The sequence below is a fragment of the Melanotaenia boesemani genome, chromosome 19 (genome assembly GCF_017639745.1).
Source record: "Melanotaenia boesemani isolate fMelBoe1 chromosome 19, fMelBoe1.pri, whole genome shotgun sequence".
Lineage (NCBI taxonomy): Eukaryota > Metazoa > Chordata > Actinopteri > Atheriniformes > Melanotaeniidae > Melanotaenia > Melanotaenia boesemani.
Window position 1 is genome coordinate 14,887,184 of NC_055700.1, and position 25,577 is coordinate 14,912,760.

The window sequence follows — 25,577 nt, forward strand, 5'->3', positions numbered from 1 at the left end:
TTACTGTTTCTGTGTTTAAAGATGCTCCAATAAAATATTGCATTCTGTGTGTTTCAGGTGTGGCAGTAAACAAGGAGAGGAGGACTACAGGCCTCTGTTTGAGAACTTTGTTCATGATCTGCTGTCTGCAGTCAACAAACCTGAGTGGCCTGCAGCTGAACTGCTGCTCAGTTTACTGGGCCGACTCCTGGTGAGTAGCATCATTCATTTCAAATGTATCATCTCAAATCATCTATCCAGTAGTTCATTTGTTGTCGTTATGACATTTTTCCTCTGTGTTTTTGTGGTGCAGGTGCACCAGTTTAGTAATAAGCAGACAGAAATGGCTCTCAGAGTGGCATCGTTGGACTACCTCGGGACCGTCGCCTCTCGCCTGCGGAAAGATGCTGTCTCTAACAAGATGGACCAAAGAGCTATCGATCGCATCTTGGAAGAGGTGAACTAAACAACAAAATCTGTTTAACTCTTGTAAATGAACAGATGGTCTGAGCTGCTTTTTGATATGCTCATGGCATTTTTGTGACCTTACAGACTCCAGGCAGTAATGAAATACAGCAACTCCAGAAGGCTTTGGTCAACTTTTTGGATGAAAACACTGATACAGATCCAGCTTTAGTGGTAAGGATTTAATTTTTAAAACTATATTTAAGTTTTGTAAGACTAAAATGAAACTTATATTTTAGTCACGCGATGATGTTCTTGTTCTTGGATATCTTAACACACTGATTTTTAGGTATTGTTAATAAACAGGGTTGCTTTGGTAATATGCTCAGTATTATGCCTCGAGATATTCAAAAACTGTGATATGAATTCATTTGTTTCATCCAGTTTGCCAGGAACTTTTACATTGCCCAGTGGTTCAGGGACAGTACAACTGAGGCAGAAAAGGCAATCAAGTCTCAAAATGAAAACGATGAGGACACTAAAGGTCGCCGTCACTCAAAGGATATTGACTCAAGTGGGGAGATTATGCAGAGGGCCGAGGCTCAAAAGAAATTCCTCCGCAAGGTCATCAAGACTTCAAATTTCAGCTCAGCGAAGTAAGTATTGCTTCAGTTTGAATAACTGGACCATATTGATGCACAGGTTTGCTTATTATCCCATCGTGGTATTTAACTTTCCTTGTGTGTTTTCTTTCAGGATGAACTCTAATGCAGTCGACTATGAGGACTCCTGTCTGATTGTCAGATATCTGGCTTCTATGAGGCCGTTTGCACAGAGCTTTGATATTTATTTGTCACAGGTAAGAAATTAAATATGCAGATGCATTAGATATTACATGACTTCAGCTGTGACATTTTTTTCTGTTTTTCTAAATCTTTTTATTATAGATTCTGAGAGTGCTAGGTGAGAGTGCCATTGCAGTCCGAACTAAAGCTATGAAATGTCTTTCTGAAGTCGTGGCTGTAGATCCAAGTATTCTGGCTCGGGTAAGTCATTCTGCTTTGGTCCTGCTGCATCAAGGCTACACCGACGGCAGTTTTAGCTGCATTTTTCAGTCATCAGTGTCTTGCATGCGATTTTATTCATTGGACTCTTAAGCACATTCAGAATCTGGGTCACCCAGTGCAGCCTTCCCATCCCCCCCAAAAAGATATCTCAGCTTTAAACTTTTATAAATAAATTATTTATTTAAGGCAAACATAATTTAGCCTTATCAAATGGAACAGTTTGAAGCCAGGTTGAGAGCATTTGATTTCCCTTTTTTCATATATATATATATATATGACAAGCCCTATACGTCCATCATTTCTCTGTTATGACGGCGGGACGTGGAGGAGCACAATGGAAAAGATCAGCCAGCGCCCATGAACGCCGCCTCGGTGGAGAATGGGGGTGTATTAACACACACTCTTTTCCCAGTGAGAGGGTTCCACACGCGCACTTTTCCCACGTTCTTTTTTAAAGTTATCCTGCGTTTTGCACCAACGTGTCTGCTCTAGAGAATCTCTGGTCGTCTCAGAGCTTTTCTCTTTTGTTGCATTTGTTTATTGTTCAGCTGAGAAGGAGGAAACTAGCTGTTCATTGTTCACACCGTCACATATTTACCTCAAAGTGGTGTTTTTGGCAGGACCATCTCTAACACAGTAGCTGACGACAGAAAGTAGTTGTGGAAAGTATTTCAGCTATGCAGGGCACAAATTAGACCTTTTTTAGGTAAAGATTTTATGAAATATTAAACTGATTATTACAACTAACGTGACAAAAGTGTTGTCACATTTGCTGGTGTTTTGATTGTTATAATTAATTTATAAAAAAGTTTATTAATTCAGAATTATGATCTGTGGTAGAGATGATTTAGAACAGCATATAAGAAGTACATTATATATATATATATATATATATATATATATATATATATATATATATATATATATATATATGTGTGTGTGTGTATATATATATGTATATATATATATATATATATATATATATATGTATATATGTGTGTGTGTGTGTGTGTGTGTTTGAACTTTTTCTGCTTCTTCCGTATGAGTATGGCAATTAGTACTCCACTCTGAGCGAGCCACAGTTAAACCGGACAGGAATTAAGGAATTAAGTTAAATTACGTTATTAGCAGAGCAATGTCAGATTTCCCGAATACAATTTACTCTCTTATTATGGTCTGAAACTGTTTGCAAATATAGATTTTTATTTATATCGATCCATTCATACAATATAATTCACATTTGTAACATCTTAAAAAAATAATAATTATGAAAGCACTGTAGCTTTTATTTTGTTGTGGCGTTGTGTCTTGATCATTTACATGTAGCAGAAACTCTGCAGTGCCTTAATATGAGAATGATAGCTGGAGTTCTGTTCATACAAAAGACCAAAATGTCTGTTTGTTTCATCCGTTGTATTTATTTTCCAGTTGGATATGCAGCGTGGGGTTCATTGTCGCCTCATGGACAACTCCACCAGTGTACGAGAGGCTGCTGTGGAGCTCCTCGGCCGCTTTGTGCTAAGTCGACCTGAGCTGATTGAGCAGTACTACGACATGCTCATTGAAAGGATATTGGTAATTTCTTAAACTTCTTACCTCCTCCGTTACTGTATTCCTTTAGGATATTGATGTGTGACATACTTGTAACACACTCCTGGTAGAGATTGATTTGATTTGCAAGTATCGTATATAACAGGTTTGTGGGGAAAAAAAGGGGAAACCTTCATTGTAACAAAGTCTGAAGTCAAAGTTTCCCTTGACTTTGGCAAATTATGAACAGAAAGTTCAATTTAAGTGCAAAGGTTTTTCTGGGGTTAAAGCTCCAAATTTCAAACAGAGTACTTCAGTAGTTTGACAGTTGAATGTCATGAGTGCAGAAATATGAGAAATATGTTCCTCTCATTACTTTATCCTTAACTGCCTGCCTGCCACAGATGTGTTTATTTTCCATTTTTGACACCCACAACTCCACCGGATTGTTTATAATTGGCTGTTAGAGCCATCAGGGTCAAAAAAGACATTTAATACATACATAAAGTTTATATGTAATGGTCTCTCTCTCTTTATACAGGACACAGGTATCAGTGTGAGAAAAAGAGTGATTAAGATTCTGAGGGACATCTGTCTGGAGCACCCAGACTTCCACAAGATCACTGAGATGTGTGTCAAGATGATCCGGAGGGTCAATGATGAGGAAGGGATCAAGGTTTGGGTTATTTTAATTTGTCAATGTGTATTTTGAAAGTGTTACTTTTTACTTTTTGATGCACAGTTTATAAATGTTATTTTAACATCTGTTTCTTTGCAGAAACTGGTGAATGAGACTTTCCAAAAACTCTGGTTTTCCCCAACACCCAGCCATGACAAAGACGCTATGACCAGAAAGATACTGAACATCACAGATGTGGTGAGAACTAGTTAAAGCAAAACTTTCTTTGTTTGAATAAGAAACGTGCCACTTTTTGATGTTGTCAAATATAATCTGGCTCATATTTTGATTTTTTTTCCAGGTGTTAGCATGCAAAGATTCTGGTTATGACTGGTTTGAGCAGCTTCTGCAAAATGTGAGTTAAAGTTTTGACCCTTCAGCAGCTTTTTGTGAGCATGCAGCCCAACATCATATGTAACCGCTGTATGGCTGTGATTGTGTAGTTGCTGAAATCAGAGGAGAACGCTTCGTACAAACCCACCAAAAAGGCTTGCATTCAGTTGGTGGACAATTTGGTGGAACATATATTGAAATATGAAGAGTCTCTTGCAGGTATCAGAAATTCTTTAATAAAGAAACATAGATGTATTTCTACTGCTACATATCTCTTTGCTGAGATAAATTACATTTTTTTAATTGTCTGTTTCTCAGACTGTGAGGACAAAGGGGTCAACTCAGGTCGTCTTGTAGCATGCATCACTACTCTCTACCTGTTTACTAAAATCAGAGCACAGTTAATGGTTAAACACGCCATGACTATGCAGCCCTACCTGACCACCAAGTGCAATGTAAGTAACATCTTATTTTTGTTTATTATGAGAATATTTAATGCAAAACAAATTGTTTTTACTGTTATGTTAAGCAATAGGACCACCTAGTGGCAGGTACATGAAAATGCAGCTGTTAGACACAGTCACACACCAAAAAATGAAAATAAACTGGTTCTGAACAGTTGTCATCTGTCTCTGTGCTTTCATTTCAGACTCAGAATGACTTCGTGGTGATTTGCAATGTTTCCAAGATCCTGGAGCTTGTTGTACCTCTGATGGAGCACCCAAGTGAGACTTTCCTCACCACCTTAGAAGAAGACCTGATGAAGCTTATCATCAAATACGGCATGACGGTCAGCCTCCTTCACAACTTCACAGGTTTCACGGATGACGCTGAAAAATCAAAAACAGCATGAGAATAATCCTCTTGTGCTTTGTTGTTTTTCTCCTTCTCAGGTAGTACAACACTGCGTGAGTTGTCTTGGTGCTATTGTGAACAAGGTCACACACAACTACAAGTTTGTTTGGGCTTGTTTCAATCGGTACTATGGTAAGGATTATGTATAGCCGTCATAGTTAGAAATGTTGAGACAAGGTCATTTTTATATATTTTTAAAGTCAAATCTAACATGCCCTGACATTTAAACATATATATAGTGTGTATTTTTTAACCTGTTGTTTACAATTTATAGGATCTCAAACACTAAATGTAGATTTAATAACTATAAACTAAAGCAGCAAATATCAATTTTTTTTACAGGTGCGCTGGCTAAGCTTAAGACACAGCATCAGGAAGACCCTGGTAACTCCACTCTGGCTACAAACAAACCTACTCTGCTGCGTTCGTTATTCACTGTGGGGGCTCTGTGTCGACACTTTGATTTTGACCAAGAAGAGTTCAAGGGTCCTAACAAGGTAATCTCCATCCTTTCGCTTAAGTGTTGTTTTCAGAAGGCTGTTTTGATGGATTTAGTTGTCTCCGCTTGTGTGTTTATTAGATTATCATAAAGGACAAAGTTTTGGATCTTCTGCTGTATTTCACCACTCATGAGGAAGAAGAAGTCCAGATCAAGGCCATCATAGGTTTAGGTATATAACTCCACATAGACGCACATAACTTATAATCCCTGTATTTATATTTGAGTGTTATCCACATGTGTTCTGCTCATTTCTGATTTAGTTTTACTTATGACTGCTATATTAAAACACTTTCCACTCTGTAAAGGGTTCCAGTTCATCATGCACCCAGAGCTCATGTTTGTGCAGGATGTGAAGGTTCTGTATAACAGCATCCTATCAGATGAGAACAGTGTGGTCAATCTGAAGATCCAGGTGCTCAAAAACCTGCAGACCTACCTGCAGGATGAAGACACTCGAATGCAAGAGGCTGATCGTGAATGTAAGCTGAATAAATCCATCTGATTTGTTCTGTTTCTGCATGATTATTAGCTTAAATGTTCATTGACCTGGTGAGTCACATACTGTAAACTGATCAGGCTGATGTTCTGGTCTACTCAGGGAAGAACCAAGCCAAGCAGGAGGATCTGAAAGAAATGGGAGACATCTCTTCAGGCATGAGCAGCTCCATAATGCAGATTTATTTGAAGCAGGTGCTGGAGTCCTTCTTTCACTCACAGTCCTCTGTTCGGCACTTTGCCCTAAATGTCATCACATTGACTCTCAGCCAGGGCCTCATCCATCCCGTACAGGTGTGTTCTTAGTCTTAGATCACTTAGATCCTTTTTCTTTTATAAACAAGATCTGAATGAGTTTTGCTCTTTTGTATATAGTGTGTCCCTTACTTGATTGCCATGGGAACAGATCCAGAGCCAACCATGAAGAACAAGGCAGACCAACAACTAGTGGAGATTGATAAGAAATACTCCGGCTTCATCCATGTGAGTGGCTGCTTCGTTACAAATACCACATGATGGTTTGAATGAACTGTGGCTGTCTGAAGAGGTGCATAGATATTCTCATAGCTAAAAAAAATGTACATTTTATTGAAAGGTAAAATAAATATTATGCAATCTGCATTCTGGATGAGTAATGAAACTCTCTCTGTATTCAAAGATGAAGGCTGTTGCAGGTTTAAAGATGTCCTATCAGGTGCAACAGGCCATAAATGGATCCAAAAAGGCTGTGATCCGTGGTTTCCGTCATGATGACTCAGACGCAGCTCTCTGCTCTCATCTCTACACCATGGTCCGTGGAAACCGACAACATAGACGGGCTTTCCTCATCTCCCTGCTCAACTTGTTTGATGACAGCTCTGTAAGTTCACTTTTCTTTTTTAAACTGACATTTGTACACAGAAATTAGCTTTTTCTTTTTACGTATTTGTAAAGTAAATATTGAATAATATTCTTGTGTAATTGAAGTTGGTACTGAACAGTTCATTATAATTATGTTTACTTTATTCCCTCCAGAAAACAGAGGTGAACATGCTGCTGTTCATAGCAGACAACTTGGCCTGCTTCCCTTTCCAGACCCAGGAGGAGCCTCTTTTCATCATGCACCACATAGACATTACTCTGTCTGTCTCTGGTAGCAACCTGCTCCAATCTTTTAAGGAGGTCAGAGTCTTGGCAAATTAAAAAAAATATATATATATATTATAATACAAAAAAAAGGGGCCCCAAACTGCTCTGCACCTGAAATCCCCTGTAGAGCAAAAAAAAAACCTCCTTGGTTCCCAGACATGTATAGTTTCATTGATGAGAAGATAAAATAGTTTGCTTCAATGTATACTGGATGAGTGAGTGATTTTCTTTGTCATTGCAGTGTTTACAGAAGCAGCCTGTGAGGCAGGAAAAGAAGGTAAACACAAAAAAGAGGAAGAAGCACCACTCTCGGAGGAGGAAAAGCAGCTCTGATGACGATAGTGAAGATGAAGATGAAAAGAACAGCAGTTCATCCAGCAGCAGCAGCAGCAGCGATGAGGATGATGACGAAGTCCACAGGCATAAGAAAACTGCAGCCGCTGACTCAGACTCAGACATGGAAGATGAGGATGCAGTGATGGACCGTCTGCCTGAGAACACCACCCCTCTGCTGGAGTTTGCCAGTGCTTCACAGGGTATTCTGCTGCTGCTGGTGCTCAAACAGCACCTGAAAAATCTATACGGCTTCTCAGACAGGTAGGTCGCAAACAAAAGGATATGAGACTCATCTTTTATTGGCTTGTTAGGCCTTTTTTGAGTATTTTTTTGTTTGTGTAACAGTAAAATCCAGAAGTACTCACCAACAGAGTCTGCCAAAGTGTATGACAAGGCAGTGAACAGGAAATCTAAGGTGCACTTCAACCCTGCTCTGACACTGGATTACCTGAAGAGCGATCTTGCAAACAGAGAACTCAGCTACGAGGCTAAGCGGAATATTGTCAAACAATATCTGGATGTAAGCACACAGTTTTTTTGAGGTTTTATCAAAGTTTAGGCAAAATATGTGGAAGTTGTTTGTCTGGATGCACATTCATGTAACATTGTGAGATTTCTTTTTGGGCTTGAGTCGTTTTCTGGTAAAAATCCATTGCAGCTAACTAATGTTTCGCCACCTTTTGTCTTAGTTCAAGGTACTGATGGAGCACTTGGATCGAGATGAAGAGGACGAGGAGGGAGGCGAAGCAAATGCCAATGCCAGAAACAAAGCCATCACCTCTCTGCTGAAGGGCTCAAAACCCCGGATCCACAACCACAGTAATCACACTGCTCCAGTGGACACAGATGATGACGAGAGTGAGGATGACGATCCTCCTGCGGTAAGAAGAAAAAACTCTTTAAAACTCCTTAAATTTATATTGTTTTACAGTTTTTGCTCATTCAGCTGTTATCAAAAACACATTCAATTTACAGACTGAAAATGAACGTGGGCTATAAACCTCGTTTGATTCTCTCAACTTGATTTTGTTTTCACATCAAAATTGGAAAATTACAGTTTTTAATAAATATGTAGACGTGTCTTTCAGGAGCTCAAATGTAATCATAAAAACTTAACAAAACTATCAAACAGTTCATTTAAATCTCTTCAATGATTTGGAATATTTGTTGACTCAACAGTTGATTTGGGCTGTCCCAAAGCTCCTGTTATCTCTGATAGGTTTTAGTCATTTAATTAGCTTTGAGAGTGCATTTATGGGTTCACAGCAACAGCTTCAAAATCCGAGTACCACACTTAAATAAACTCCAGACTATTTAGGACTTCAGTTGATACAGAAATTGTGAAAGAAGAGCCCACACCTTTACAGAAATTAACTTTGAAATCAGATACGTGACTGCATTCAAGCTCCCAAGAAGAATCTGAAATTAAAGATCTGTAATTCCTAAACCTTTTTTCTACTTCAGATATAAATGTACTTGGATCTGATAGTTTACTCTTGTAATTTATGTATGTCACAGTATGTCACAGGACATAACTTTATTATTCAAACACAGTAAATATCTGTACAATTTGTGCTTTTACTGCCTTGTAACAGCAAATTAATACCTCTATTCACAGCGAAAACCAAGGAAAGGTGAAGATTCTGCTGAGGATTCAGGTCACATGAACAAGACAGTCGATGTGAGGGACGTCATTGCCATCTGCTGTCCCAAATACAAAGACCGACCACAGATTGCCAGGGTTGTCCAGAAGACCAGAAATGGCTACAGTATACACTGGATGACCGGAACTTACTCGGGACCATGGGCTGTGGCAAAGAAACGGGACGGTCGCAAAAAGGTGCCTTGGGTGGACAATATCAAAGAATCAGACATTATTTACAAGAAAATCTTCTTGACAAGTGGACAAAAGCTCACGAACAAAGTTGCACAGACGTTACGGGCGCTGTACGCAGCCAAGGAGGGGACTAAGAGTTAATAACCGAAGTTACTCTGACAGCCTTCACAGCCCAAATCTATGGATTTACTATGTTAAATACAAAGAAAGAGTTAACATCTTTAGATTAAAGGCAATGCTGGAAGAAAAATATTGTGAACACTTGCATTTTTAAATACAGACATGTGTAAGTTAAACACAAGGAAAACAGAAAAGAAAATGTTGGGAAAACATTGTGTGGGAGTTCCTTCGCTGTTGTGCAGCAACTTGGTTGTTTGATTTTTACTCCCACTGTATCATAGTTTAACTAAAAACCTGTTTATATCTGAACATAATTCTGTAAAAAATGAAGTGAATGTTGGAAATTAGTGTATTGATGATGTTCTTAATAAAGTGTTTTGGAATTATAACTAGCACCAGATGGATTTATTTACTTAAACTGAGCAACTTTTAACTTTCTTGTTTTAAATATCTTGTTGTTTACCCCCACTGTGTAATAGACTAATCTTTGATATAATTTATTTATGTTTAAAGCAGTGCAGTATCTGTGTCTATATTGTTTTTAATATAGAATTTGATGTTATACAGCACAGGGCAACAGTAAAGTTCTCTCCACTCTTTGGGTGGAACAAATACTGCAATAAATTTTTCTTTCTTATGCCTTTGTTATTTGTTTGTGCCCCCTACATCAAATGTGTAATTTTCCATCAAGAGGCAGTCATTTTTTTCTGTACTGTGGTGCTCTGACCTGCTATTGACAGAGATCTAGGGGGTGAAGCTGGTAAGGTGTTTTCTTTTATGAACTTGTCTGTGTCTCTAATAAGGAAGATACAAATTTGATCACTGAAGGTCATTTTGGGAGGTGACTGGGAGGATTTGATCTTGTTGCTTCACACTAATAGTAGGTGTAATAGTTTGCATCTTTTGTTACACTTGGATCTTTTCCTTCTTACAGCCATATAAAGGCACTCAAGCTTTAATCCAGCTTATATATTTGTACTGCAGAATTTATAGCTGACAAAATCTTCTAATCTAGTCATTCAAGCTTATGACTAGAAATATTTATCTTGAAGCCTACTTATTATTTACATTAAAATTTTTAGATTGATAAAATGTATTCTTAACAGAATTCAGAAACAAACGGCATTAGAAATTGCATATTATATTTAATTAATGAAAAAAAGTAGTTTTTTTTAAATCAAATATTAATTACGGTATTTTGGACGAGCGTCTCAGAATTACACTGACCAAAAGATGGCAGCACATGAATTCACTTGGTCCAGTTTGCAGAAATTAGGAAGAGAAGAAGAAATTCAAGCCCATCCACCGGAAGTAAACTATTCTCTGCCCCCTGTGCATGAGGTTGGCGGGCTACTACGTGCATGTATGTGTTGAGTGTTTTTATTTAAAATAGTTTTTGAGGTAGCTAACACAACTTGTTAGTCAATAAAATCAGTTTTGGGCAGAACCTTTTTATTTGGGCAAAGGTATGAATTAACTTTAAAATACTTTATTTCATACTTGGCTAGCTAGTCTACTTAGCTTCGATGCTAACCGATACAGGTATAATGCATACATTTAACCAGTGATATATCAGCTTGCTAAAATTGACCTAGAATAATTGAAGTTGTGGGTTTATCGGACACATTTTTCTATTTTTCACATATGAAATTATGTCAGATTTATTTTACTAGCTATTTGTTTAATCGGCAGTGACTTCCCTGCAGATAAAAGAAAAGCGGTGGTTGCCCCAGCTATGCCGTCCAGTGTTGGACCCAGCAGCCCCGCAGCTGCACTCGCCGAGGCGTTGGAGAGCGCTGCTCGGCTGATTGACAGACACGTGCAGGATGACCGCTGCTTTCCTGACCTGTCAGAGCTGCTCAGCGTCCCTTCACACAGTAAGTTCTGGTTATGGAAAGACCTTGTGATAGCTATAAAATTGCACATGTTGACTTCAGTACTGTTTACTCTCATGACTTCAGTACCTAATAATGAATGGGAGAAGGTTGGTGAACACTGAAAAGCAGCTAGTTTGACTTGATCCGATGAAACATAAGTTTGGAGCTGTTTTGAAGATGTTATTCATGGGCTCAGCTTCTTGTTTTATTATCACTGAAACCTTTAATGATTGTCATGATTCATTTCTTGCTTAATTGAGAAATTAGTCATGAAATGTAATGCTCAAACATATTCCCAAATCCTCTAAAATGTAAACATGACTTCGATCTATGACCAAAATTAGCAAAATCACGAATAAATAAACAAATCACCTTTAGTCTTGCATCAGCAAATTTATTTTTGTATTTACTTTTTTCTGTAAATTAAAACTAGTATGAAAAAATGTACATCTCTCTTAATTTTCTGATTGTTAGACCTTGTGGAAGAGCTTATTAAACCTGTGAACAATATATCTAATCTATTATTGCAGTAAAAGGCAAATTTGTGTATATATATATATGTATATATATATATATATATATATATATATATATATATATATATATAGACACCAGAAAAGTGGAGTGACATAGTATGGTCATGCTACAGGACTTAACAATAGAAAGACTGCATATTTTATATATCTGCGATGAGCAAACACTAAAAAATAAAATTAAATATTCGAGCATTTCCTAGTACCGTTTCCTTTTTTTATATTTATTTTTGAAGCAGTCATATATTATTACAGTGTCATATACTGAAAACAAGCATGGATCCTTTGGAAAAGTTGTAAATCCCCAAGACTTTTAAATAAGAGAAACTTATTTCCATATTAGTCTGAAATGAGATTGGGAAGGATAACTGAGGCTTCATCTGTGAGGGTAAGATGTTAACTATAAGGCATTGTGGCTCACATTCAACAGGCTAGGCTTTAAGACACACTGTAATGCCATCCCATTATGCTGTAGTTATAACCTTGTTCTCTGGGAGTTGGTGGTAGCTGATGAGTGGGTTCTATATGCATTGTAATTCTGAAAGCATGGAGGATAAACATTCTACTACTGTCAGTGTAAAAGGGTATAACTGTGTTTTAGTATATGTAACTGTGTTTTAGTATATGTAGCTGTGTTAAAAAACTGTCTGTAAACACTGCCTTTAGTGTAAAAATAGTATTAGACATAATGGATCTTGATCCATATGGACTTTAGAGGTAGAAAGGATTTTTAATTAGATTTTCTATCTTCAGTCCTCCTCCTAGTCTTTGACTAGATTATTTACAGTCTTGTCCAGCCAGCGCCGATCCTTGTGGGGAATCGTCTGGTTCCACAGATGCATGAAGTTGTGGTGTTTGGTCAGTTCTTTGATGATAGTATGTCTGTGGGCCCTGCACAGATTTAACTACTAGTTTCCTCCTTCTCAGATGAATGAAAAACAAGCGTAACGAGAAAGACAAAGCTAGCACCAGAGAAGCCAAACAGCTGATCACCGACAGCCGGTCACAGAACAACAGGAGAGAGAGGAGGAGGAGGAGAAGCCATATTAGTTCAGAACTGCGGGAAATAATTTTCTCTTCTTTTTTTTCTTTAAATGAAAGAGTGAAAATTGTGGGGGATGAGGGAGCCTTAATTCCAGTTAAAAAATTAACGCAATTAATTACATAAAGTAGTTACTGCTGTTAACGCGTTATTTTTGTCAGCCTAATAATTATAATTCATGTTTTATTAAAACGTGAAATCCATGATGGCCACACAACTGTTTTAATTATTGAGTAAATAAATTAGGATCACAGAATTTATTAAAAACTATCTTGAAATTGGACGTACAGTGAACGTTTTCCATATTAATCCAGTGAAACTGATCACTTATTCAGTGAAGAGACAAACTTTTAAAGCCAGTTCAAGATTACAAGTCTTATATTATTACAGAACTTTGTGATAGTGTTTCAAATGCTAAATTTGCAGCAAATTTCACATGCTTAAACGTTATTTGGGCTGATGATTGACTTACGAATGTGATACACCACTAAATATTTTGTGTGTATCCGTTGTCAATTCGGTTGCTAAATGAAAAAAAAATTGCAATTTAAAGAATCAAACGGTTGTTTCTACTTAAATTTGTTTTATATTTAATCTTCTTTCAGAATTGACAGATGCTGTTGAAAGCCATGAGTTGTATGAATGACCGTAGTTAACGCAGTTAGTTTTACTGAAGAGTTAAGTGTGTTTCTCTGAAGCGTTCTGGTGTGACAGCGTCTGGTTCTGTCCTGTGTTCTGTTTATGTATGTAAACAAACTTGTTTTGAAGTTTATTAACAAAAACATGATGAGCATATTGGCCATTCTACCTGTCCTTTGTCTGTCCTTGTGTACACTAGCAAAAGAAGGACAGATCCTTCCTCTACTTCTGTTTCTACCATGTTTTCTTCTACTACTTATTATTCTTTGATGCAAGGAAATTTCTCATGAAAAATTGAATGCCATGTGAGAGCCATGTTTGTTCTTTTATTGATAGACATGCCGTCCCTCTCTGGAGTTTCGGACATGGACTACCCCCTTCAGGGACCTGGTTTGCTCAGTGTGCCAAACCTCCCGGAGCTCAGCGCAGTGCGACGAGTCCCTCTACCTCCTGAACTGGTGGAGCAATTCAGCCGTATCCTGTTTGTCATTTTAGGAAACATTGTTTTCAAATGGACCCTGAAGTTTTCATCAGGCAAAAGAAAATAGTTCATTTACTCCAGGTTCTGTTCAAATGTGAGTTTTTGCTTAACTATTTTTTTTAGATATGCAGTTTAACTGCATGATGGGAGTTTTTCCTGAGATCTCTCGAGCGTGGCTCACTATCGACAATGACATCTTCATGTGGAATTACGAAGATGGGTGTGTAACTTTTTAGTAAAATGCATTTTTGGATAATTGTACAAACATCACTGTCTGATGTGCACACACAGTTACCTAAACAATGTAATTTCAACATTAAGTTGATAATAAACCTGCAGGCAAAACTGTTGTTTCTCATTTTCTGGTCTATTTCTTGCAGAGGGGATGTGGTCTATTTTGATGGGCTGATTGAAACTATTCTGGCCGTGGGTCTTGTTAAACCAAAGCAAGGTATGACCAAGCAATCCTTCAGCATTTTTTTATTTTAAATAGTTTTATATTTGAAGAATTTATACATGTTTCTGTACTTTTTAGGGATTTTACAGCCACACATTCACTACCTCTTAGTACTGGCCACTTCTGTGGATGTAGTAATTCTTGGACTCAGTTTCCCCAAGGGCCAAGCTGGTGAGTTTGTCTTTAGTCACTTTGATTGCATTTTAGTTTTGGGTTTTTATTTTGTTGCAATCAAAATAATATATCAATGATAATTTCAGTATGGTGAATAATTCTGATAGTAGCAGCTTTATTTAAACACATTCTTTCCATAATTGTCTACCTTATAAAATCTGCACTGTTTAAAGTCAATGTGACATTACTTGTATGAACATCGGGATGGGATGCAGAGAGAAGTTTGTCATCTTTTTATCTCTGTTTTGCTACAGGACTGAATGACAGCATGTCTGGTGGGATGCAGCTGCTGCCAGACCCTCTGTTTTCGATCCCCACAGACAACACCTACATCCTGTCAATCACCTCCACAGACCTGGGACGCATCTTCATGGCAGGAAAGGATGGCTGCCTCTATGAGATAGCTTACCAGGCAGAAGCAGGCTGGCTGAGCCAGCGTTGCAGGAAAATCAACCACTCTAAAAGCTCTCTATCCTTCCTCATTCCTTCTGTGCTCCAGTTCTCCTTTTCTGAAGACGGTGAGCAAAAGGTCCACATTTCCATATATAGTGTGATATGTCACTGATCTAATTAAAATACTCCTGAATGTTGTCTCTGCTCCACAGATCCTATTGTGCAGATTGCAATTGATAACACTCGCAACATACTCTACACACGCTCTGAGAAAGGTGTCCTGCAGGTGTGGTGTCTAATAAATGCCTTATTTCCTTTTCTCCACTGGTTTTTGGATTATCAAGGAAAGTGCTGAATTTGTAGTAGCAGTCAGTGAGCTGCTTCTGTCTGTTTTTCAGGTGTACGACCTAGGTGCTGATGGCCAAGGAATGAGTCGTGTGGCAACAATGTCACAGAGCTCCATAGTTGCAGCTGCTGGAAACATTGCTAGGTAGTTTGTGTGTTCCTTTTTTTTCACCTGTGATTCAGTCTCCTCTCTGGGCAGTTAATTTCTGATTTCCTTTTTTTGAATTTATTCATTTAACTATTTTCAGGACAATTGATCGTTCTGTCTTCAAGCCCATCATCCAGATATCTGTGATTGACAAATCTGAGTCCTCAGATTGCCACCTGCTAGCTGTCACCCATGCAGGTAATTTTGAGAAGTGTGATGAGTGTTGGGTGAAACTTAGAAATGTTCATGCATTACTGATGCTCTGTTTTTGCAGGTGTACGTCTCTACTTCACCACAACATTTTTTGCCCCTCTGCACCAGAAGCATGTTGCAGTTCGGCCAAGCCTCCTTGCTTTAGTCCATGTTCGTTTGCCACCAGGGTTTTCTGCCTCCTCTACCCTGCAGAAACCAGCAAAGGTCCATAAGGCTCTACACAGTAAAGGTAAAAGTCCAAATCTGAGTCAAAACCTGCAATGTCTGGTTTTGCTCAGTATTTTATTCAGTTGTTTGATCTGTACTACCACAATTTTTCAGAGCATAAATCTCTTTAAAGATACATTTTAAATGTTACAGGTGTTCTGCTCATGGCTGCCTCTGAGACAGAAGACAGCGACATCTTGTGGTGCATTAATCATGACTCCTTTCCCTTCAAGAAACCTTTGATGGAGACACAGGTACTTACTCCGAATATGTAGTACTGCTTGCAGATGTATACTTTATGACCAGAAATGATCCATGTGAAATGATCTAAAAAGTGATGCTAAAATATGCCTCTTGTTCCTCTGTCTTAAATTAAAGATGATGTCTAATGTGGATGGACACTCCTGGGCTCTTTGTGCTATTACTGATGAGAGGCCTCCTAAGATTTTCACTCCTCTAAACAAGGAACAGATTCCCATTACTGATTCACCGGTGGTTGTCCAGCAGCACAATGTCCCTCCACAGAAGTTTGTCCTTCTCTCTGCAAAGGTTAAAAGCGCTGGCATAGCCTGTCATGTTACACACATAGAGATTAACCTTATTGCATAATAATACAATGCATGACTTTTTGCTGTCCTACAGGGGAGTCACATCTTCCAGAAACTGCGACCAGTAGACCAGCTTCGTTACCTCCTTGTTAACTGTGCTGGGGGAGAAAGTGAAGAGATTGAACGCTTCTTCAAGCTGCATAGGGTACAATCCAAAACAGTCTCTATTTTGTAATTAATTGATAACATCAAAATCATAAACATGCATGGCTGTCATTAACTAAGAGCCTTCATTTGATACAGGATTTATTTTTAGGAATCTCCCAAATACTTTTTAATTCTGTTCTGCCTAGGAGGAGCAGGCCTGTGCCACAGCACTGATCTTGGCTTGTTCAAGTGCGGCTTCTGACCGAGAGGTTTCACAGTGGGCCACTAGAGCATTCTTCAGGTCTGGTGGTGGTACAAACATTGACCTATTCCGCTTATTCATATTGGACACACCAAATACAGTTGTTCCATTTTTCTGGTATGTTTAGATATGGAGGAGAAGCACAGATGAGATTTCCTGCAGCCATGGCTGCTCCCAGCACCGTTGGACCCGTGATGAGTTCTCCAGCACCAGGTAAGTTAATCCATGTTTTCAGAAGTAAACAGACATTAAAGATATGTGTGAATGTATTTTTATGTATTGTCAATCTCACCTCAGGAGTTGTACCTCCTGCACTGGCAACACCATTTGCACCAATGCATGCTGGATCTGCCCCCATCACACCCATGTCAGCTGGCCCAGAGGTGATTTTCTCAGGGAAACACAATGGCATCTGCATCTACTTTGCTCGCATTCTTGGGTAATTAAACACATTTTTCTGGGTCTGGCACCTTTTTCTTACTTTGCTGAGTTCTGGCAATGGTGTCCTTTAATTCTATTTTCCTCTCTGGTTCACTGCTGTTTCAACAGAAATATTTGGGATGGTAGCCTTGCTGTTGAGAAAACCATGAGCAAAGGAAACCAGACTATTAGTATTGTAAGTATCATATTTATGAGAATTGTGTTTACTCATAAAGTCTTGAATGCATATCATTTTTCAAAATGTTAGCGATGAGTGGTTAATAAGTTTTGGTATGTTGTCCTCACAGCTGGAAAGCAGTGTTACACCATTTGAGCTGGAGTCTGTCCTTTTTGAACTCAGCGGTCTGCAGGAGTTTCTGGATAAAAACTCTCAGCTCAGTCCTTCCTCTCTTGGTGCTGCAAGGTAAGATCTCCTGCTCTCTTTGCTTTTTCTTACACTGAGTCGATTGGTCTGTTTTTTTTGTTTGTTTTTTTTTTTGTTAGGGTTTTTTTTTGTTTTTGTTTTTGTTTTATTTTTTTGCTTTTTTGTAAAATAGGTGCTGTGACGTCATTGTTTGTAATTTCCTTAATTGCTTTAACCTGTAGGGGGCAGCACATACAACCTCTGATTCTGGACAGAAGATGGCAACAAAATCAAATCTGTTTCAAAGGCTTTTCTTAAATTATTAAAGCCAATTATGTTATGGAAACTACTTGTCTTTATTTAATGATTCATTCCTACTTTTATACCTACAAAACTCTACTTTAATAAGAGTTTCTTTGCTTCCCATCCCCTGTATTTTTTGCTTCCCTTCAGCTTCACCTCCCCTGCCAACCTGCAGCAAAGACTGCTGGGATTCATGCGTCCTGATGGAGCGAACTCCCAGCAGGTTCAGCAGGAACTCCAGAGGAAATATCACAGTGAGTTTTGGGTTCAAATGTTTGTTTTTTTTCATAGTACATAAAATATGGAGGTTTTATGTGCTAACAAAATAGGGGAAAGTGATTTACACTTTATCCATTAGATTTTCTGTAAAGTGAGTCTATTTTTTTCTCCATGTCTGTATCCAGCCAACGCTCAGGTCTATGAGAAAGTGTCCCTGCAGGGTATGCAGCAGTTTGTACATCGCTCTTATCAGACTCTGGTCCTCTGGAAGCTCCTCTGTGATCATCAGTTCAGCCTCATTATGTCTGAGCTGCCAAAGGTATTTATGTGGGCACAAACATTTTTTCATTCCAGATTGATGCTCATACAGTATGCCTACAGTAATAACTCCCTCTTTTCAATCAAAAACAGACATTTTTATGAGTGCTCACTGCTCATATAACCTGTTCTGTTCATAGGAGTTTCAAGAGCAGATGAAGGGGGCAAGTTTTAAGGATGTAGTTATCCGGGGAAAGGAATTATCTGGAGCGCTCATCACAGGGCTCATTAATGTCTACATCAAAGATAGTGCCTCTGTGGACGCCATCAGCAACCACCTGCGGGATCTCTGCCCCCTGCTGTACAGCAGTGATGACAGCGTTTGCTCCAAGGTACATAAACACACATTAGACAGTTTTCACCCCATAAAATGTGAAATGCATATATAGATTATTCACAGCTTCCGCAGTGTCATGCATTATATTTTATCAATGCCTGTGTTTTGTTGTCACACTTCTTCTTATCAAGAAAATTTTAGGATCAACAAGGTCTTGTGCTAAAAGGTTATTGATCTAATCACATTGATTTGTATGTCTTAGTTTACTCAATTTGCTTTTGTCCTGCACTCAGGCTAATGAGTTGCTGCAGAGCTCCAAGCAGGTCCAGAACAAAGTAGATAAAGAGAGAACACTGCGGGAATCTCTGCGGCTCTACCAGCAGATCAGCCAGCACACAGACCTGCCATTTGTTTGCTCTCAGTACAGGCAAGGTATGGACATCCAGGACACTGCCTGTTTGTATTCTAGGTGCTTTATATTTACTAATGCTGTTCAACTTCTCAGTGCGTTTCTACGAGGGAGTCCTTGAGTTGTGTCTCACAGCAGCAGACAAGAAGGATCCACAGAGGTTGGGTCCCCACTTCTACAAGAATGGAGAGCCTGAAGAGGACAGAGCGGGACAGCAGGCCTTTCAGGAAAGGTAAAACAAAAAAGAAGCAGCAGCACAAAATTCTCTGCATTAAAAAGAGCTGCCAACACCAATATTTTTGTCCTCTTTCCAGACTTTCATGTTATAAGTGCATCACCGACACCATGCAGGAGCTGGTGAACCAGAGCAAAGCTGCCCCTCAGTCCCCCAGCGTCCCTAAACAGCCCGGACCCCCTGTCATGACCTCAGACCCAAACATGCTCAGTAACGAAGAAGCCACAGCTCATGTGAGTATAAGTTACAGTGAGTTTTATTTCTTTAAACTGCTGTATACATGATCTGCAATTCTAATGAGAATCTGTCATTTTGCTGCAGTTTGAGCAGATGCTTGGTCTGGCCCAGAGGTCTCAGGATGAGCTGTTTCACATCGCCCTCTACAACTGGCTGATTCAGGCCGACCTGACTGACAAGCTGCTGGAGGTACTGTGTCCAAACATGTGTAACAGTTCACCTATGGACCTGAATTTAATTACCTTGAAAGGAGCCATTTATTTCTTAAAATAATGTGTTTTCATGATGTTGAACCAAAATGTTATGACAACAGCCCAAAATGAACCAACCACACAATGGTTTCAAACAATGGCATTTTTTTATCTGCTGTATTTTGGTGCAATGACTGGGACAGTCATTTGGTTGCAATGTGCAGTTTGTGCCTGTAGATGTCATGAACTCCACCACACTGGACATGTTAACCTGAGGCTCCCTCTAAACACGGAGACTGTTATCTCTACATGTTGTATAATGTTCCAATGAATTAGTGTAAAATATTTTGTTTACACTGCACGTCTTATCCTCATTCATGGTTAATATGTTTACATTTTATCTTGAATCTGACTTGCAGGTGAATTCTCCATATTTGGAAGAACATTTGATGCATATGATCAAACAGGACCAGAGTAAGGTTCACAATATGGACCTCTTGTGGCGATACTATGAGAAGAATCGTAACTTCGGAAAAGCAGCTCATGTATTGGCGCGTCTGGCTGACATGCACAGGTTTGAACACAACAGCATGATGATAATCACAATTCTGTAGTGACCGATCTCCAACTCTAACTCCTCCAGCAAATTACACATACTTCTTGTAATCGACACTTATTGGTCTGATTTAAAAAAAAAAACACCTTGCCATCTGTTGTCTTATGTAGTACTGAGATCTCTCTGAAGCAGCGTTTGGAGTATATTGCCAGAGCCATCCTGTCTGCAAAGAGCTCCTCCTGCATCTCAGCTCAGGCATCTGATGGAGAATTCCTTCATGAGCTGGAAGAAAAGATGGAGGTACTTTGTTGTCAGTGATAAATGAGGGAAATCTTGGCCTAAAATTAGGCGACCACTGTTTCTGATCGAGCGCTTTCCCCTCTCCTAGCTTGTGCGTATCCAAGTGCAGATCCAGGAAACCCTGATCAGACAGTACTCCCATCATCCATCAGTGAAAAATGTCATCTCCCAGCTGGATTCAGAGCTCATGGACATTACAAAGGCAACTAGGAACATCACACTAATAACAGAATCCATGCTTCTGTTTTCACTGTGAATAGAAATGTTAATAATGTCTCTTTTTGCTGTGCAGCTTTATGGAGAGTTTGCTGATCATTTCAAATTGTCTGAGTGCAAGCTGGCCATCATTCACTGTGCAGGGCATTCAGATCCAATCCTGGTGCACTCGTTATGGCAGGAGATCTTGGAGCGAGGCAAGTGAAACAGCACCCCATAAAAAACATTATGCCCCTCTGTTTTAACAAATCACACGTCACTGATGAATGTTTTGTCTTCCAGAACTGGGAGACAGTGTGGCCATGAGTCCAGCAGACAGGATGAGGTCTCTCAATCTGAAACTGGTATCACTGGGGAAGATTTATGCTGGAACGCCGAGATATTTCCCTCTAGGTAGGCTTTAATTATATTCTGTTTTTGTCTAGTTAGAATTTTTCAGCTTGCTGTTGACAATTTTGGGAACAGTAATATAATTAGACTTCCCTTTTGCATCATTTATATCAGTATGTCTCTCGGGTGCAGGTCTGTTTGGTTACGCTAGTACCTCTAATTATCTTCCTTTTGCAACCAGCATGTTCAGACTTGTCATTTCAGTGGAGACATTGATTTTCTTCTCTCTTTTTTTTTAATTAATTAATTTGTTTATTCATTTTTAACCCATCTATGGTACTTTAGTATGCAGATGCAATTATTCATTGTTAACAAGTGTGGGTTTTCTCTGTGATTGCAGAGTTTCTGGTAAAGTTTCTGGAGCAGGAGGTGTGTCAAATGAACTGGGATCTTGGATTTGTCACATCCACCATGCAGGAGATTGGAGTACAGTTGCCCCGTCTTCTGGAGGTCTATGACCAGCTCTTCAAAACTCGGGTAAACGCTTCATTTTCAGATTTTTTTTTAAACTGCACTAAATATTTCTGTTGTCTCGTTTAAACTAACAACCTGCCTGGCCCTTTTGTAGGATCCTTGCTGGCAGCGGCTGAGAAAACCCCTACATTTGGTGGAGTGTATCCACGTGCTTCTTTCAGGATATGTTGATGACCCCAGCAGAGTACCAACCTATGACAGGTAATCACTGTCGGTTCTGCTGCAATACTGGTACAACTCAGGAAGTTCATGCAGTATAGATTTATGGAAGAGAGGGGGGGAAATAAAACAATAAGGGGGAGAAAATTATTATTAGATTAAAAAAAATAGTAATAATAATTATTTCAGCCAGTGAAGAACACTGTTTGAATTCAGACTGACAACCTAACCTGTTTAACGTTTTCCATCCTTTTTTCCAGGCGCAGATTCACTAACGTGTGCCTTGACAACATCTGTGGATACCTTGTGGAACTGCAATCTTTGAGCCCAAACTCAGCTCTTCAGCAAACCATCGGCAACTTTAAGTCACTGCAGGCAAAGCTGGAGAAACTCCACTGACCGTCTCATAAATGCCAGGTCACCTCTAGATCTTAGATTGCTGGCGTCTAACAAACATCTGACGAAAAGTTTGACCATCAGCAAGCACGATTTGATGAAGTTTGTATTCATTGATCGAGTCTGCCTCTTTACACCTTGAGTTTGTGTTGCAGTCTGGGACAGATATGTTGTTTTGGGATAATGGACACGAAATGAACTTTATGTCTCTGGGTTCAAAATAAATGTGGAAACTGAAGACAAGTTTTATAAATTATTTGTTAGACTTTGTTACTTTGAACATTATGCTGAAGCAAAGAAAGGCATTTAGCAATTTTCATAGTTTGCAAATAGTTGTTGGGTTGTTCAATTTTTAAAAACAAAGCAAAACGTAAGATTTTTGGACTATTGTATCTGAACTGTTTCATATTATATGTTGTAATTTTGTACAGAACTTGCCTATAATATCATTTTGTCTGCAGAGGCTTTTTTACACACTAGTAATCATTACAACAAACATCTTGATTATCCGGAAAGTAAAACAGTGCCACTGTGTGTAAGTGCTTTTGTGAGCTTTTTGAATCTTTTTTAACTTGCACTGAAACTTCTGGCCTGTATTAGGGGAAAAAAATAAAACATTTTTGAAATACTGTAGTAGAACTTTTCATGACTTATGGATTTGCTTTATGTATTTGATTTGTTTTATCCTTTGGCACGCAATGGGGATTTTCTGGTTAATATATAACGTGAATTGTAGAAAAAATCGTCAGCAGAAAGGAGTTGTAGATGATTTGAGTGTTTATGCAATTATCTTTCATTTCAAACAGCGTTTGTCGCTGTCATCACTAACAAGGCACTAATTGCTGAAGGTTTCCAATTAGCACTACTCATCCTCACATGAACAATTATGTTTAATTTTTAATCCCATGAAAGATAATTTCAGCTTGATGCTGTGCTGATTTTCCCAATGATGAAGTCACTATATTTGCATAAGTTCTAATAAGGTGAACCATGCATAATATTTAATATTTTGAGGTATAACATTGTATTAGCACAAATTCTTAGTACTGTTTGGCAACGGCAGATATGATTAGGCAAGTTTTCCATGGGTGCAACCCACATACTACACACCAAAATCCTTAACTTACTTCATATTTTTGTTGCTATGGTCATTCTGAACAGTATCCCTTTCAAATCAAGCTAATTTGCTTCTTTAGTTTTTATCAGAACATTTTACATTTGACCTCATCCTTTTACTCAACCTGATATTTTAACAACAAAGCATTTAAAAATCAGAAGAGTCTTAAACTGTGTCCCAATTCAGGGTCTGCACATTTTAAGTTTGGAATCTACCACTGCAGCACATCCATCTTGTAAATAGAATACAATATATAAAGCAAAAGGCTGCATAGTGTTCTTCCCTCTTTCAGTTCAACTGAGTTTATTTTACTGCTGTTTAGTCCTGGTAGTAACATGTATTGTTAAAATTTTACATAAAAAATAACAGTTTCAAGATCCCGAAGGTGTCTGGCTTCTCAAACTTTTACACAGTATATTAAAAATATTTGCTCAAAACACTTAACATGCTTATCTTTAAAGAAAATAAACTCAGATTTGAATGATGTGTAACAGCAGAGGAATTGCAATAGTTAAAATGCATTAAATGACACTAAAAAAGATTAGTAAATGATACAGTTGGATTATACATTTTTAAGTTTATAGACAAAGCTTGACAGTACATTGAGAATTAGAGAAAACCTATAAGATTGTTTGTGTTTTTATTTCTTACATGAACAAGAAAGTTTTTTCACTCCATGCAGGAAAATGTAGGGAATGATGGAGGTGTAGGAGGCTGCTATATAGCTGGCCACCTCCAACACTATTGATGAAGTGAGGATGTTGTTGGTTATGCGTAGGAGCAAATGAGTCATCCAGCAGACCATGACCACACTGGCTACAGCGACAACACTCTTTGCTGCTCTCACCTGAATCCCTGAGTTGGGTTTGACCTTGGATGGCATTTGAAAGGACCTTGATTGAGCTCCAGTTCTGCAGTTTGTATCTGTTTCTGTGTTTAGGGAAGATGCTTGTGGACTGTTATCTGCCAGCCCTCCATTTAGACTGGAAGAAGCAGGTTCACCTGGGGGTGTACCTTTGACATTGTTGATGGGGCCTGAACCAGAAACAGTGCTATTGTTTTCTTCTTTAACCCTCTCCTTGGTTGGATGAGAAAAATGGCTGCCTATGCGCCTCTGGTTTTGAAGCAAAGAAACAACAATCTGGATACTTGCATATAAGATCCCTGCAATAGGGAAAGCATTGGCCATGGTTAAATAAATGATCTCATAGGTTTTCTGAGCAACTGGATTAGGAAAAACATCTACACAGTTTTCATGGCTCTCATTCTTTCCCTCCACTGATATAAAGAAAAAGTGTGGGATGCTGAAAACCACAGAAACCGTCCAGCTCCCAGCCAGTAGACAACCCACAAGGTGCAGGCTGTCCATCTGCACCTGGGCACCTCCACGTTTTAGGGATCCGACCAGCTTCTGGTGCCAAAAAACGCTGATGAAGAGGGTCGTTAGGATGCTGCTGGTTTCAGAGAGGTCAGAACAAAATCTAAATACTCCACAGAAGATGTCTCCAAAGAACCACCGCCCAACAAAATCTGCTACGGTGTCAGGCAGGTCCACCAGGCAGTTGGTGATGAGGTTGGAGATGGCCAAGTTGATGAAAAGGATCTCATTCGTACGGATGCCAGATTTCTGCCTGGGGAAAGACGCTATAGCCAGCCAGTTGTTTCCTAGGATCCCCGCTGTAAACATGAGCGCTCTGATGATGGATTCAATCAAGTGCTTTGCTTCCATTGTCAGGAGACAATTTTATCCTTGCTCACAGATGAAAGAAAGAAGCCTCACTGGGGCTTGTAATGTCTAAAGGAAGCTTCAGTCCTTTGGCATTTATAGAGAAGAGAAAGAAGCCCAACCCAGTCACTGCAGAGTTTCAAAATCTTTTCATTTTCCGTATCCCTCGTCATGTTAAGAGAGGGAGGTGTAGTATAATTTAACTGGCACTCCCAAGCATCTCTCTCCCTCAGCATGTACAGATTATGAAACAAGTTCTGGGCAAAGACAAATAAAAGGCCACTCACCTGCGTATGAAAAAGAGAAAGACACCAAAACTGAAAGAGGTACAAAACAAAGACCATGGTGAAACATTCTTTAAGTGTTTGACATCACCAACTCTATCTTTTTTTAATTGATTTTGATCCTGTTTTTATCTTTTTGTCTTAATTTTTTTTCCACATTTTGATTTTTTCAAATTTTGGTCAGTTACATCTGCTATCAGTTTGTGTTACATTTTGTTATGTGTGTGTGTTTGTGTGTGTGTGTATTATAAAAT

At 38.8% G+C, this 25,577-nt stretch overlaps 3 protein-coding genes across 9 annotated transcripts in view; 2 read left to right on the top strand and 1 right to left on the bottom strand.

The window, feature by feature from the left end:
• LOC121629561 (nipped-B-like protein B) overlaps nt 1–9,655 on the top strand; it is a 24,164-nt gene extending 14,509 nt beyond the window's left edge. For all 3 annotated transcript variants that reach the window (XM_041969197.1, XM_041969198.1, XM_041969196.1), the window contains exons 23-47: nt 58–190; nt 293–436; nt 532–618; nt 829–1,040; nt 1,141–1,243; nt 1,332–1,430; nt 2,880–3,026; nt 3,523–3,657; nt 3,760–3,858; nt 3,962–4,015; nt 4,104–4,212; nt 4,312–4,448; nt 4,643–4,783; nt 4,887–4,980; nt 5,191–5,345; nt 5,429–5,519; nt 5,656–5,829; nt 5,949–6,139; nt 6,221–6,328; nt 6,504–6,704; nt 6,860–7,006; nt 7,215–7,570; nt 7,655–7,829; nt 7,999–8,190; nt 8,928–9,655. In XM_041969197.1, coding sequence (XP_041825131.1) covers nt 58–190; nt 293–436; nt 532–618; nt 829–1,040; nt 1,141–1,243; nt 1,332–1,430; nt 2,880–3,026; nt 3,523–3,657; nt 3,760–3,858; nt 3,962–4,015; nt 4,104–4,212; nt 4,312–4,448; nt 4,643–4,783; nt 4,887–4,980; nt 5,191–5,345; nt 5,429–5,519; nt 5,656–5,829; nt 5,949–6,139; nt 6,221–6,328; nt 6,504–6,704; nt 6,860–7,006; nt 7,215–7,570; nt 7,655–7,829; nt 7,999–8,190; nt 8,928–9,287 — 3,844 coding nt within the window. In that variant the 3' untranslated portion in view covers nt 9,288–9,655. The remainder of the gene's footprint in view (nt 1–57; nt 191–292; nt 437–531; nt 619–828; nt 1,041–1,140; nt 1,244–1,331; nt 1,431–2,879; nt 3,027–3,522; nt 3,658–3,759; nt 3,859–3,961; nt 4,016–4,103; nt 4,213–4,311; nt 4,449–4,642; nt 4,784–4,886; nt 4,981–5,190; nt 5,346–5,428; nt 5,520–5,655; nt 5,830–5,948; nt 6,140–6,220; nt 6,329–6,503; nt 6,705–6,859; nt 7,007–7,214; nt 7,571–7,654; nt 7,830–7,998; nt 8,191–8,927) is intronic.
• Nucleotides 9,656–10,571: 916 nt separating this feature from the next.
• On the top strand, nt 10,572–22,835 carry nup155 (nucleoporin 155). Of its 5 annotated transcripts, XM_041970460.1 has the most exons (34): nt 10,589–10,732; nt 10,973–11,143; nt 13,694–13,831; nt 13,962–14,058; nt 14,219–14,289; nt 14,374–14,466; nt 14,724–14,987; nt 15,075–15,148; nt 15,261–15,352; nt 15,456–15,553; nt 15,630–15,797; nt 15,929–16,029; nt 16,154–16,324; nt 16,418–16,528; nt 16,677–16,771; nt 16,860–16,945; nt 17,030–17,171; nt 17,282–17,348; nt 17,461–17,576; nt 17,970–18,073; nt 18,224–18,357; nt 18,497–18,688; nt 18,927–19,065; nt 19,139–19,274; nt 19,357–19,510; nt 19,599–19,703; nt 20,125–20,279; nt 20,432–20,561; nt 20,650–20,763; nt 20,854–20,974; nt 21,060–21,170; nt 21,508–21,644; nt 21,736–21,842; nt 22,061–22,834. In XM_041970460.1, exons 2-34 carry the CDS (start codon nt 11,002–11,004, stop codon nt 22,197–22,199), a joined length of 4,104 nt encoding a protein of 1,367 aa, XP_041826394.1. In that variant the 5' UTR covers nt 10,589–10,732; nt 10,973–11,001; the 3' UTR covers nt 22,200–22,834. The 5 variants fall into 5 exon arrangements, with proteins under 5 accessions (XP_041826393.1, XP_041826392.1, XP_041826391.1 ...); XM_041970459.1 differs by having other exon boundaries at nt 10,572–10,629; nt 10,959–11,143; nt 16,860–17,171; nt 22,061–22,835; XM_041970458.1 differs by having other exon boundaries at nt 10,578–10,629; nt 16,860–17,171; nt 22,061–22,835.
• Nucleotides 22,836–23,953: 1,118 nt separating this feature from the next.
• Nucleotides 23,954–25,042, bottom strand: LOC121630271 (cysteinyl leukotriene receptor 1). Its single transcript, XM_041970454.1, has one exon. The coding sequence runs from the start codon at nt 25,040–25,042 to the stop codon at nt 23,954–23,956; it is 1,089 nt and encodes a 362-aa protein (XP_041826388.1).
• Nucleotides 25,043–25,577: the final 535 nt, after the last annotated feature.